Source organism: Dermacentor andersoni, chromosome 10, assembly GCF_023375885.2.
Source record: "Dermacentor andersoni chromosome 10, qqDerAnde1_hic_scaffold, whole genome shotgun sequence".
In the NCBI taxonomy this organism is placed as follows: Eukaryota; Metazoa; Arthropoda; class Arachnida; order Ixodida; family Ixodidae; genus Dermacentor; species Dermacentor andersoni.
Genome location: NC_092823.1, coordinates 105,697,330 through 105,711,002, shown reverse-complemented (window position 1 = coordinate 105,711,002; position 13,673 = coordinate 105,697,330). Strand labels below are relative to the sequence as shown.

At 47.0% G+C, this 13,673-nt stretch overlaps 1 protein-coding gene across 1 annotated transcript in view; it reads right to left on the bottom strand.

The window, feature by feature from the left end:
• The window catches only part of LOC129380188 (TNF receptor-associated factor 2-like), a 39,055-nt gene that overhangs the window by 20,931 nt on the left and 4,451 nt on the right, over positions 1-13,673 (bottom strand). The window contains exons 3-6 of the mRNA XM_055077757.2: positions 12,281-12,385; positions 11,160-11,321; positions 6,254-6,328; positions 1,701-1,778 (exon numbers count right to left, since the gene is read on the bottom strand). Of these exons, the coding sequence (XP_054933732.1) occupies positions 1,701-1,778; positions 6,254-6,328; positions 11,160-11,321; positions 12,281-12,385 (420 nt within the window). The remainder of the gene's footprint in view (positions 1-1,700; positions 1,779-6,253; positions 6,329-11,159; positions 11,322-12,280; positions 12,386-13,673) is intronic.

Sequence of the window (13,673 nt, the reverse complement as noted above, 5' to 3'; positions counted from 1 at the left end):
AGGCACGAAAACGTGCTTAGTGCGCGGACCGTGCTTATAAGCCGCATTTGCATGGATTGCGGGTAAACCCAGACTCAGTGGGGTCTATAGCACGAACTTGCCGTGGTGCTCCCGATTTTAGAACCTTCGACCCTTAGTAAACGACACCAAACCTCACAGTGAAAGAAATCACCGGCGATTACGATACACCTTAACGCGAAATTTGAGCGCAGCTCTATACGTGTTCCCATTTTGCGCTATATTCAGGCATCGCACCGATCACCGCACCGACTGGCAGGGCCCCGACAAGCGGCCCTATATATTGACCGGCGACACAGTTGCCGCTTCCCGGCAACTGCAGCTTACGCAACCACAATCTTTACTGGGAAACGTTTGCGGCGAACGCTATGCGCGAAGGCTTTCTGGTTCTTTTTCTTTCCCCCTCCCACCGCCGACATGCCGACGCTGCCACGGATGCGCGGACGTGAGCGCAATGTAGTGGTAATTCAAGGTGGCTTCCTCCGCTTTCCTCCTCATGCTTCCTCTGCACCTCCTCCTCCGCTTCCCCCTCGCGCTCTCTTCGCTGTCGCCGTATTCCACCCCTCCCTGCACTCCGCTTTCGCTTTTTCACCATTCGCGGTGCTCGTTCGCTCGGATACGCCGAGGTACAACGGCGAGGCACGCCAACGGTCAACGCAAGAACGAGTGCCTCAGAGCTGCGCTCTAAAAGGTGAGTGCCCTTTGCTGTCAGCGTCGACCACGGTCAACCTGCGCTGTACTTTTACGATAGCATTGAGCAGTGAAAACAAAGGACGTGATGCCCGAGCCGCGTTTTGTTTGTCTCGCAGATTGGCTTTAACGAGCTGACAGTAATCCACAGAACGGGCCTACGAACAAAATGTCGAAATCCGTCTGTATTCTTGGCGATAAACCGGCAAGGAATACATTCGAAGCCATAGAAAATTGCCATGAAGCACAGCTAGTGTGGCTGACTTTGAAACTGAAAATACACCGTACAACGTAACTTCACTATTCCTTGAGGTTCAGAGGCACAAGAAAAAAAAAAGAAACAAGCAAATGCACTTGGATTCATTCATTCAATACAAAAATTTCAGATCTTCGTGATGAACTGAGCTGTATGATCAGTGCTGTCATGGTAGTAATGTGGTGTTGTGATTAGTAAGACTATGGCATACCGTACTCAATTTCACACTCGAAACTCAATTTTCAAGTTACTCATAGCTAACCAATTCTCGTTACGAAACGAGATTAGACCCGAGCTTGTATGAGACTTCTTGTTCTTTTGTCGAAACATTCCATTGGAAATTTATCATTCCGTATTCGCACAACTCTAAATAAACATGTTACATTACTACACTGTCAAAAACACTAAATAAAAGACAACAAGCAAACGTCACAGGTTGTCACTTAAGCCCCTACCGCGGAAGAGAATACAATATTTCCAGTATCTTTTTTGTTTCAGCATTCCTGCTAAAACATTTATCGTCGTTTTAGCTTCGATAATTTGCGATATTTCATTTAGCAGAGTGAAAACAGAAATAATACTTTAACAGAAGGTTTTTGAGAAATACTTGGTTAGTTTGGAATATCTGGATACCAAATAGTTCGTTTCGAATTGGTGTTTTCGATTATTCACCCAAACATAATTCGACACTCAAGGTCATTCGCAAATCTGCAGCAGCTCGGGAAGTCTTTCTTACCCTGTGGTCACAGCCCAATTGTCTAAACGAACAGTCGACAGGCATGAGCTGGCATACAGCCTTGTGTTGCCGCTCAAGCTGAAAAAGACAGGGAAGGGGTACACGTTATTGAAGAAGCAACGTCGCCGATTCTACTTTCTGGCACAGAGAAACAATGAACAAGCCCGCGTTGAGTTCACAGAAACGACTGTCATAGTTATCGCCTTCTTATGACGAGAATTATGGTTTTTTTGAATTTGTACTACTTTCATGAAATAAAGAATAATATCATTACTATTAGTATTGTTATCATTGCCTTCTTTCCCGGTCCTCTAATCGATCTGGCTCGACTTTCAAAAGCAACGAATGCCCGACGCGAGAAGCGTTAACAGAGGGAAGGGTGTGAGTCTTGACCATATTATTATGTTCTTGAGCGTTAACACGGATAGTGCAGCAAGGTTGTTGTGTTTATACGCCGTGACTTGACTTATGTACATCACCCAGTGCCTCCTGACGAAGCAAATCAATACGTTTGCGTAACAGTGAAGAAGAAAAAGCTCACGTTCACAATTATTGGAGCCTATTTATCTCCGACAAGCCGTCTACATTGTGAGCGCTTACGGGGAATTTCGACATCTACTCCACAGCCGCGGGTGCTCACTGTTGACTTTAACGCCCACCATTACCTATGGGGAAGCTCCAATGTGAACTCTAGAGGCCGAACGTTGGTGTCCTTTACCTATGAACTCGAACTTTGCCTGTCAAATGATGGAAGCGCTACTTATCCACGTGGATCAGCGTATAGTAGCTGCTTGGAGCTTACCTTCGTTTCGAGAAGAGTGCACTGGTTTTCAGATTTAGAAACGCGGGGTAGCGACCACATCCCAACCTATCTGAAGATCGAAGGTTTGACTAGCTCCAAGTCCTCCAGAACCGTCCAGTGCACCGATTCACCTCAATACAAAATATTAATGGAAGACTGTTTTCGTGACGGCACCTCCTATAACCAACACGGCGCGATAAAGGATGCCATACAAACAGCCACGCATTTGGTTTCGAAGAGTTCTTCCCGCACCGATTTCGACATCGAACTAGCGAAACTTCGAGCAATTCGGCGTCGTGCGGAGCGAAGATATAGACGCACGAAGTCCAATTATGATTTGAGTGGCTAGACGAACGCAAAAGAAAATACAGCGTCACGTGAACAAGCTGGCTTTGCGACAATGGATATCCTTTTGCGAGTCCCTGGATCCGCGAAAACCTTTGTCGCTTATATGGAGCAATGTTCGTGGCCTTCGCACAACCTCTGGTCAGCGCCACCCGTTTAAACCTCTGGCATTCCATCTACAATGTAGAGATACTGACGTCGCTGAATCTTTCTGCAGAAAGATTGCTGGCGAAGCAAATTCCGATGGAACGGGTACGGGAACGCTCGACCACCACTGTTCTCACGCGATCCCCGCATGAAATGCCCTTTTTCTATGGAAGAACTAGAAGCTGCGCTGGCTTTGTGCAGGCGTTCTTCAGCGCCAGGACGTGACGGCATTACATACCGTGCTCTGTGTAACCTAGGAGACCAACCTCGGAAGGCACTCTTGCTCCTGTACAACGACTCCTGGCAGACGGGTACGGTTCCGCAAGAATGGAAATCAACTCGCCTCATTTCAGTGCTCAAAGCTGGCAAGTCGCCTTTGGACATTTCCTCATACCGCCCGATCGCACTTGCCAGCTGTGTCAGAAAAACAATGGAAAGAATGATTTTAACACGTCTGGAATGGTACTTGGAGTACTATATCTACCGAGATGCTACGGCCGGATTCAGACGTGGCCGTTCGTCAACAGACAACGTTTTTGACTTGATAACATTTGTGCAACACCAAAAGGCCCGTAAGCGACTATCTGCTGCTGTTTCTAGACGTTAAAGGGGCTTATGATAATGTCACCCATGAAGCCATCCTTAGCGCGTTGGAAGCCGTCGGACTTGGTGGTAAGATATATATGTGGGTGTACAGTTACTTACAGAGGAGACCATTCTACCTGCACACAGAAAATGCCCCGACATCCAAGCATTACGGTAGCCGAGGAGTTCCTCACGTGGGAGTGCTTAGCCCGACTCTTTTCAATCTCGCCCTCTGTGGATTAGTTTACAACCTGCCAAACACCGTGCGACTTTCCATCTATGCGGACGACATCTGCATTTGGGCATCAGGTGTGACACGACTTCAGCTTCGCGCTCGGCTTCAGAAGGCAGCCACAATGACATTTTGCTACCTTCGTGAACAAGGACTTGAAATTTCATGCGAGAAGTGCTCAATGGCGGCATTCACGTGGAAGCGAATGTCTGCTTATGGCGTATCTATTAACGGGCAACTTATACCATACAACAGAAGTCACACGTTCTTGGGAGTCGTAATTGATAGAGACCTATCTTGGACTCCGCACGTGAATTACGTTAAAAAGCGACTGACTGCTATCTGTCACCTGTTCAGGTTCCTTGCAGGAAAACGTCGGGGAGTATCTATACACGCTATGTTACAGCTGTACATGGCGTTGTTCGTTGGCTTCCTGCGATACAGCTTGCCTGCAATATCCAACACCTGCAAGACTAACCTGCGTACGATTCAGAGTATTCAAGCCCAAGCCCTTAATATATGTCTTGGCTTACCATGCAGTGCATCAATGGCTGAAACCATTGCCCTTGCGCAGGATTACCCAATCACGACGCACATTACCATTGAGACAATGCGTATGCATTTCAGGCACTATGCTAGGACTCCTTCCCACCACTTGGCGAGCCTCACTGCTGCAAGGCCCTGCTCGACATTTAGCGGTATTGTCAGTGCACATCGTGCGTCGTTTACTTCAGGGTACACACCTGCGGCCAAGCCAGCGTTTCCTCCGTGGTGTTTGAGCCGTCCACAAGTACATCTAATGATTCCAGGACTACAGAAGAAGACAGATCGATCGGCGCCTGCTCTAAAACAGCTGAGCGTACTTCTTTTGCATGAAAAGTACAGCAGCCACGCGCACATCTATACCGATGGATCGACTACGTCGTGCAGTTCTGGTGGTGCCGTGGTTATACCAACACGAGGAATGACACTGTGGTTCAAGGCATCGCATGTCACGACCTCTACGGCGGCAGAACTAACGGCCCTGCGTCGAGCACTGGAATTCATTGATTCTGAAAAACCTAGAAAATGGGCTGTGTTCTGTGATTCAAAACCGACATTACAGTGCACGCAGTCAGTTCTCCGACATGGATTCCATGACCAACTGACATACGAAATCGCGAAACTTTACCATCACGTCAGACAAAAAGGTCACGAGGTCGTTTTTCAATGGGTACCTGGCCATTGTGGAATCAGTGGCAATGATTCCGCCGATAACGCTGCTCGCACAGCACATCAAGAAGAGCACAGCGTTCCAATTCCGCTTTCGAGGACAGACGCCGCAAGGCAGCTTCGACACCTGGCACGCAGTCTCACACTGACCGAGTGGACCTCGCCAAACTTACGACTTACACGACTGCATCGACTAAACCCCTCCGTGCAACTCCGACCTCCACTCGGACTTCCTCGACGTAAGCTACGCTTCTCTGTCGATTTTGGTTAAGAGTTGCCTTCAGAAAGGCATACACTACATTAATTGGATTGACTGACAGTGCGGCATGCGAGGTCTGTGGCACCGAAGAAAACATCGACCACCTGCTGTGCCACTGTCCACGATACACCATAGAGAGACAAGCACTTGCCAAAGCTTTCCAAAAACTGGACAATCGGCCGCTTTCTGTGCAGGTGCTGCTGGAACACCGCCCCCATCGTCCATCGGCCCATAAAGCGGTGAAGGCGCTTTTGTGCTTCTTAAGGACGACGGGTTTGTGCGACCATCTGCGACTATTAATGCGATTTCTGTAAGACCACACACGTCAGCGAATTCACCGTAATTTCCTTCTTTCCTTCCCTCCTCTCTCTCCCTGTTATCTTTGTTTTCCCCCTTTCCCATTCCCCCGGTGTAGGGTAGCCAACCGGACGTTATTCTGGTTAGCCTCCTTGCCTTCTACTTATCTCTTTCCTTCCTTCTTAACACGGGGTTCTGCAGCTAACTCCTTTTTATTGCGCCCCATCACAATGCGGTCCCTGTGACCTGGGGTCGAACCCATATAGCCTTGTGCAGAGCAGCAGAACAGTACAGCCACTGAGCCACAGCGCCGACTTTAAACTGTTTTCGAAGCTTTTTCAATGAAGCAAACAGAGAGAGAGAGAGAGAGAATTTTTCGGGATAGCTACAGAAATAAATCAGTATGCCCTCGTGTTAAGGGGCAAAACATGTCTTAAGCACTAAGTATGAAGTAAAAATTAAACATGAAGCCAGACACTGCGACTTGCCGAATTATAATTACCGTTGAGAAACATCTCAGGATTAACAGCGCAAAATCAAACGAAGGCAACAGAAACACTGAATAAGGCGTTCTGCTTTCCGCTGTTAATTACCAACAAGCCAACGGTTTCAAGCATTGAAAACAACGAAAAACAAACAAGCGAACAAAAACATTCTGCATAGCTATACATCACCTCTTCGTGGGTCTTGAAATGCTTTCCGCAGTGCTCACAGGTTCCAGGACGCTGGTCACAGTTCATTTCATGCTTCTGAAAAACAAAACAGGGAACGAGTGAGAGGCAATCATGATGGGCGCCATCGAGGGCAGTGTCTCATGCTGGCGACTGGTGAATAAATAGTTCATTTTAGAACAGCGAAATGGATGGTTATAGACGTAAAAAGCGTGTTGTTTTCTCGCCTGTAGTGGAAATAGTAAAGAAAACAGCGTAGAAAAAAAAGAAAGAATAAAATGCGTTTAAAACAAGAAGAGTGGTTTACAAAAAAAAGAAAAAAAAGAAATTGATAGGTTTGTGCGGTTATTGGAAGTATACGTAAACTGATGTCCGTATATACCATGTGGAAAGTCTAGGCGCTGCCACGCCCCCAACTTTCTGAGAGGAGTTTGCATACATTTGAGCATGCATAGTAGTCGCCCTTCGTTATGATAGTCTAAAGCCGAAAAAAGTCCGGGCGAGCTGACAATGCGAATAAGTGAAATAAATTGTAACGACGCAGCTAATTCAGTAAATGCGATGAAATGGAACGGAATGCATTAGATGTAATGGAGACAATACGGCGCCTTTACGCCCGAAAAAGCTGAGTTTCTTATCGAATAAAGTGGGCTCATACTGGAGACAGCACAATCTGCGGTCCCGTGGGCCACGTGGCGGGGATCTCCACACCTTGCCATTGCACGCACTTAACCGCTGCTCTGCGAACCGCTACGAGGAAGAATACCTAACTGGATTTAAATAATCACTTCATGAGCGCTCCTCTTCACATAGATTCCCACATGCCCGTCGGGTCTGCATAATGTTAAAGTGAAGCATTCATAGCCTCTCATCCCTCGGTTTTGCGGGATGAGCCACTACTGGACATCTTTCAAAAGGGCTGTGGATATAACGAATACTGAGACGGGCCTGGGCGCCTCCTTGCCTTTTCAAGAACGCACAGCAGGCCCTGTCAATGGACTGGTCTTGCAAGTACGTTCAAGAATGACCGGCCTCTTCTTTTTTTTCGAGGTATGCGATCAACATAAGTGAGAGAGAAATAGAAGACCGGAAAGGCAGGGAGGTCAACCACACGCACGTACGGTTTGCGACTCTGCACTGGGAGAAGGGCGTATGGGGATAGACATAAGAAATTTGTGTTTAGCCTTTGACATGATTGAACATGCAAAAATGAAAAGCATACTTGCCTAAGCAGCCGTCTGGAGAGCACCAGAGATTATAAGTCTCCTTTGGTAGGCCGTGAGGGAAGTTAAAATTTGCGCAAGTACAACTGCTAAATAACGCCTCATTATTTAGCAAACTTTTCTGGTGCCATCAGGCCACAAGAGAGGCAACGGGCACATCAAAGATGCAATCCGGGCTCGTCATTGGGCTATTGTTTCATAGTACCGAATCACCAGCACACATATGTTCTTTAGCGCAGAACAAGCAGGCATAATGCCATGCACCCTGTGCATCTAGGTAGCGTAACACGACCCACCTGGCAGTCATTGTAGGTATGCGCGGGCGTAAACTTCAACAGAAACATACAGCCGCCGTGGTTCTGTCCCTATTTCATTGCCTTCATTTAGATGTGTTCAATTCTTCGTTGCTAAGCTGTCGTTAACGCACTGCCGTCTTCACTATGCCGTCATTATTGCGTTGTCATATTGTCACTTGAAAAAAGGGATTACCAGCGAAACACAAATGACGAGCACACAAGAAAAAGGCGTTAAACACGGACGGACACTGGACTTTCAACTATACTTTATTGGAATTCACATTGACGCGCATAACCTACGTCGCGTGCGCATCTTCAACTCCTCCCAATACATGCGCGTAGATAACACCCCGAAAGTAAACAGCCGCGCGAAAATAGCCGACGCATGCGTAACTTTGCGAAGAGTAGAAGTTGCGCATGCGTCGGAGTTTATGTGCGGGAACTTGAATTCCAATAAAGTACAGTTGAAAGGTGAGCGTCCGTCCATGCCTAATGCCTTTTCCTTGTGTGCGCGTCCTTTGTGTTTCGCTGGAACCCCTTTTTTCAAGTTCATCATGCACCAACTGGGCCAACAGCTTGCGCTAATGCATGTCATATTGTCGTCATCACGCCTTCGTCCTAATTCTTTCGTTGCGTCATCATAATCATACTGCCGTCGTATCGCTCTCGTCATTCCATCGTCATCAAGCCGTCGTCGGCGTCGCGTCGGCATCATGCAATCAGTGTCATGCCTTCGTTATACCTTCTCGTCGTGGTCTCTCCATCATCGTCATTCCGTCGTCGTCATTCCAGCTTTTTCGCAATTCTGTCCTTCCAGCGTCGCCATGCCATCAACGTCACGCGTCGTCATCGTCAGCATTCTAGCATAGTCATTCCACTGTGACCTCGCCGTCGTCATTTCCCTGTCAACTCGCCATCGTCATTCCACTGTCAACTCGCCGTCGTCATTCCACTGTCAACTCGCCGTCGTCATTCCACTGTCAACTCGCCGTCGTCATTCCACAGTCAACTCGCCGTCGTCATTCCACTGTCAACTCGCCGTCGTCATTCCACTGTCAACTCGCCGTCGTCATTCCACTGTCAACTCGCCGTTGTCATTCCACTGTCAACTCGCCGTCGTCATTCCACTGTCAACTCGCCGTCGTCATTCCACTGTCAACTCGCCGTCGTCATTCCACTGTCAACTCGCCGTTGTCATTCCACTGTCAACTCGCCATCGTCATTCCACTGTCAACTCGCCGTCGTCATTCCACTGTCAACTCGCCGTCGTCATTCCACTGTCAACTCGCCGTCGTCATTCCACTGTCAACTCGCCGTCGTCATTCCACTGTCAACTCGCCGTCGTCATTCCACTGTCAACTCGCCGTCGTCATTCCACTGTCAACTCGCCGTCGTCATTCCACTGTCAACTCGCCGTCGTCATTCCACTGTCAACTCGCCGTTGTCATTCCACTGTCAACTCGCCGTCGTCATTCCACTGTCAACTCGCCGTCGTCATTCCACTGTCAACTCGCCGTCGTCATTCCACTGTCAACTCGCCGTCGTCATTCCACTGTCAACTCGCCGTCGTCATTCCACTGTCAACTCGCCGTCGTCATTCCACTGTCAACTCGCCGTCGTCATTCCACTGTCAACTCGCCGTCGTCATTCCACTGTCAACTCGCCGTCGTCATTCCACTGTCAACTCGCCGTCGTCATTCCACTGTCAACTCGCCGTCGTCATTCCACTGTCAACTCGCCGTCGTCATTCCACTGTCAACTCGCCGTCGTCATTCCACTGTCAACTCGCCGTCGTCATTCCACTGTCAACTCGCCGTCGTCATTCCACTGTCAACTCGCCGTCGTCATTCCACTGTCAACTCGCCGTCGTCATTCCACTGTCAACTCGCCGTCGTCATTCCACTGTCAACTCGCCGTCGTCATTCCACTGTCAACTCGCCGTCGTCATTCCACTGTCAACTCGCCGTCGTCATTCCACTGTCAACTCGCCGTCGTCATTCCACTGTCAACTCGCCGTCGTCATTCCACTGTCAACTCGCCGTCGTCATTCCACTGTCAACTCGCCGTCGTCATTCCACTGTCAACTCGCCGTCGTCATTCCACTGTCAACTCGCCGTCGTCATTCCACTGTCAACTCGCCGTCGTCATTCCACTGTCAACTCGCCGTCGTCATTCCACTGTCAACTCGCCGTCGTCATTCCACTGTCAACTCGCCGTCGTCATTCCACTGTCAACTCGCCGTCGTCATTCCACTGTCAACTCGCCGTCGTCATTCCACTGTCAACTCGCCGTCGTCATTACACTGTCAACTTGCCGTTATTCCACTGTCAACTCGCCGCTGTCATGCCACTGTCAACTTGCCTTTATTCCACTGTCAACTCGCCGCCGTCGTTCCACTGTCAACTCGCCTCCGTCATTCCACTGCCAACTCACCGTCGTCATGCCATCTTCTTCATTGCTTCGTCATCATTGCTTCCTTGTCATGCGTGGGATCTGCTTGTAGGAGTGCCAAAAATTCATGTTGGCCAGGTATTTGCCGCTTAAGATGTGTCCAACTTGGTCATATGCTGTATGCCTGCCAATGGTCGCTAAATAACCATCATTCTTCGCGAACTAAAACCTTCACTAAAACTGATTGCAACAGCGCACGGGGTAGCTTTTTTTGTTACTACAACCCAATAACCTTTGCCTCTTTTTCTCCCTGCATCTATGCCATATATATGATAGTGGGAGGATACAGAACGCCAATAAAGGCAGACCGCGATGATTATTTCTGTAAGAAGAACCTGGCCCAGCTGGCGTACAATGGTCAATAACCAACTTTAGCATGGAACAGAATAACGCAATAGAAGGCTTGGATAACGGACAACAAATGCGCTGCCCCGTACCTGCATCAGACAGGGCTGCATGCATTCATTTGTTGTCTTCTTTGGGCATTGTTTTACGACATATGATACGCGGTGTAAGGTTCCCGAAATAAGACAAAAGAAAACATCAATGGCTAAGCAGAAAGGCAAGACAGGCGATGACTAAAAACTGTTGATTTGAAAGCCAGGGGTGCCAACAATCATATCGGGCATAAGTGCGGCATTACGTCTATCGAATCATTATCATTCATGACTAGAAAAAGAAAGCACGAAGTACGAAGACAGTGAAGGCGATAGAACAAGCGCTTTCATCTCGACTGCTGCAACATCTTTTTGAGGATCTTATCAGTTTAACGTGACTTCGAGACCCCCTTAGCGTTTTCTTTTTCTCAATGAATTCTACGAATGCAGTATCAATACCGAGTTTGAGATCTACTTGGCTTGGCAAGGCAGTAATTGTAGAAGATGTTTCAGTGCCAGGCATCGGGCGCTTTTGGGCCATGTGCAAAATAATATGACTCACCACTTTGTCGCGAGCGGCAACGTCCACGCCACAGAAGTTGCATTCCAGGTATCTCATGGGGCAGTCGTTCTTCATGTGGTCTGCTATATTTTTCCTATCCTGCAATTTTCCGCAGAGAGTGCACACCACTTTTTCTTTCAGGTTGCAAGTCTTGTAGTGATCCTGCGAAGTAACAGTTCATAGCGCTCGAACAAGAAAGAAAGATGACTGCAGGAAAAAAAAATTAATGGCAGCTTCGATAGAAGCGCGAAGCACCAACTGCGAAAGCATAGGTTAGTGTTGTGTTTGAACTCCTCGGTCAGTGTTCGAACTGTATGCGGGTTCGGCTAACGAGGGTATGACTAACATGGACGCAGGTAGGCCAAAATTTTCGGCGCCTTAAAATGTTTTCACACGCCGTGTAAGGCCTGTAGTGACATCGTACAGTCGTCACTACGCAACCCGTAAAGAGCAGGGCCAGTAAAACGACGTCAGGTTTCAGCACAGACATTGCTTTGCAAGTTTAACATTTAATAGCCTCAGAAGATTTAAGATAAAATGCGAGCACTGTGAATGTTATGTTTCATCAGGTATGTTCCCGCGCTGCCATTCTAAAAATTTTGGGTAATTATTTATTAAGGAACGTACGACCTGGCATTAGCCACTTTAGTGATCGAATAACGTCGCAAGGAACCCGCATATGTTGCTGCGAAAAGAATATAGCATACATATGCCTAAATATACGCGAAACCATTGTGTACACTGTATATATTGAACATAATTTTATATACGTGACAATTACTTTGTGTAATTGTGTTATCCGTTGGACTATGTGGTTATATGTAAGTGAGTGAGGAGTCGGACACTACTTTAGAAGCGCACCGTGTATACAATGCTTCGTACCTTGTACATGTTATCGTCCTGGTGGAATTGTGCCATGATTGTGACTCAGTGTTCGTATCGTTTCTTGTTGAAATAAACATTTTGTGAATACGGCGACAATTGGCTTGTTGGATCTCTATAATTGCTATCGTAAAATAAATGAGAAGCGTGGACCGTTACCACGATGTCTTGGTCGTCCAATCGTAGTAACCAAAGTGGTCACGATAGTTGTTTGCAGGTAAATGAAGATGAATACTTACAAGAACGTCTCGTAATTTGCCGTTAAAACGGCAAGTCTTGGTTCGGTTAGGACAAGCTGATGGCGTTTTCTCCAGGATGGCCCATTCATCTGCATTTTTCTTCATCTGTCCGAATAAAAATAGGTCTTGCAATGTTTTTTTTTTGAAGCAGAATATAAATTTTAACCGCTTCTCTGTTAGATAGGTTGCAAATCTTGAAAGGTACCGACAACCGCCAAGGAGAACACATCATGTGATTCTAATGAAAATGAAATTACCACAATGTATAGAGACATAATTGAGCATGCTGTTCGCAGTTTATGTAGGAGTTGGAATTTTTCATTTTCACTTGAGGTCGCCAAACACGGTTGGTCGTGCGTCCTTGAGGTGAAACCTTGGTGCTAGAGTGGCATGCTTACCATCGGAACAGCAGATTGCTTTACGTAAGTCGGCTGCACCATATTTGTTGTTTGAAATTGCAGCCCTTGTACCGTGTATGCGTTTGAGCGTTATTATTTCCTTATTACTCTGACCTGTACACTAACGTATTTGAGGCAATAGTGGCACCATTTGCCGCGACCATTTAGTCGGTGAAGAAAGAAGGCTTCTCCGCTCTGCCATTGCCGCTGACAGCTCGCATTTCCGACGTCACCGCAAATTTATTTCGTCAACGAGGCTGCCATTCTAAACGTTACATGATAATGCCCAGTTGTTCATAATGCTCCTTTTTATTAAAATTTTAGTAAAGCATGTTTTAGGATGCACATTGTAATGAAAAATATTCCAAGCGAAAATTGTTCGATATCAGTGGTGAGCAAGACATATATTTATTCGCAAACTATTAGACAAACATTCAATATTGGATTTGATTCAGGCACGATTCGATTCATATTCGATTCAATCTGAAAATCTACTATTTCCGCATCCCTATAGAGCAATAAATAGAATGTAAAAAAATATATACGGTAAACATTTGTAGAATAAATACCAGCACACTTATAAACAATGCAGTAATAGAGTAAAAACAGCAGTACCAAAACCAACAGTAGGGGGGACAAGTTTCAGCATCTTCTGAGGGGGACTGATAAGTTTGTCCTTCAGACCAGGATTACTTCACTGATGTGCAAGTAGGTTTGACAAAGTGTGCTCGATCATTTGTTCACCGTACATGGTCCTGCAAGATTATAGATAGTTTTGATGTGAGGACGTCACGAAAGCAGCCTTCGCGCTTTGCCAGTACCCAAACATGGCGGCCACAATGACGCCTGTGCACGTTATCATCTCTCATGCATGGTTCTTGCTCTTTGACTGTGACCGACGTTTATAAATGTTATCGATTTGTCGCGCCCGGCGCAAGACACGTTTGTCATGCTGTCTTTTTGATTGTTTATGCAGCTTATCGACGTGACAGTAC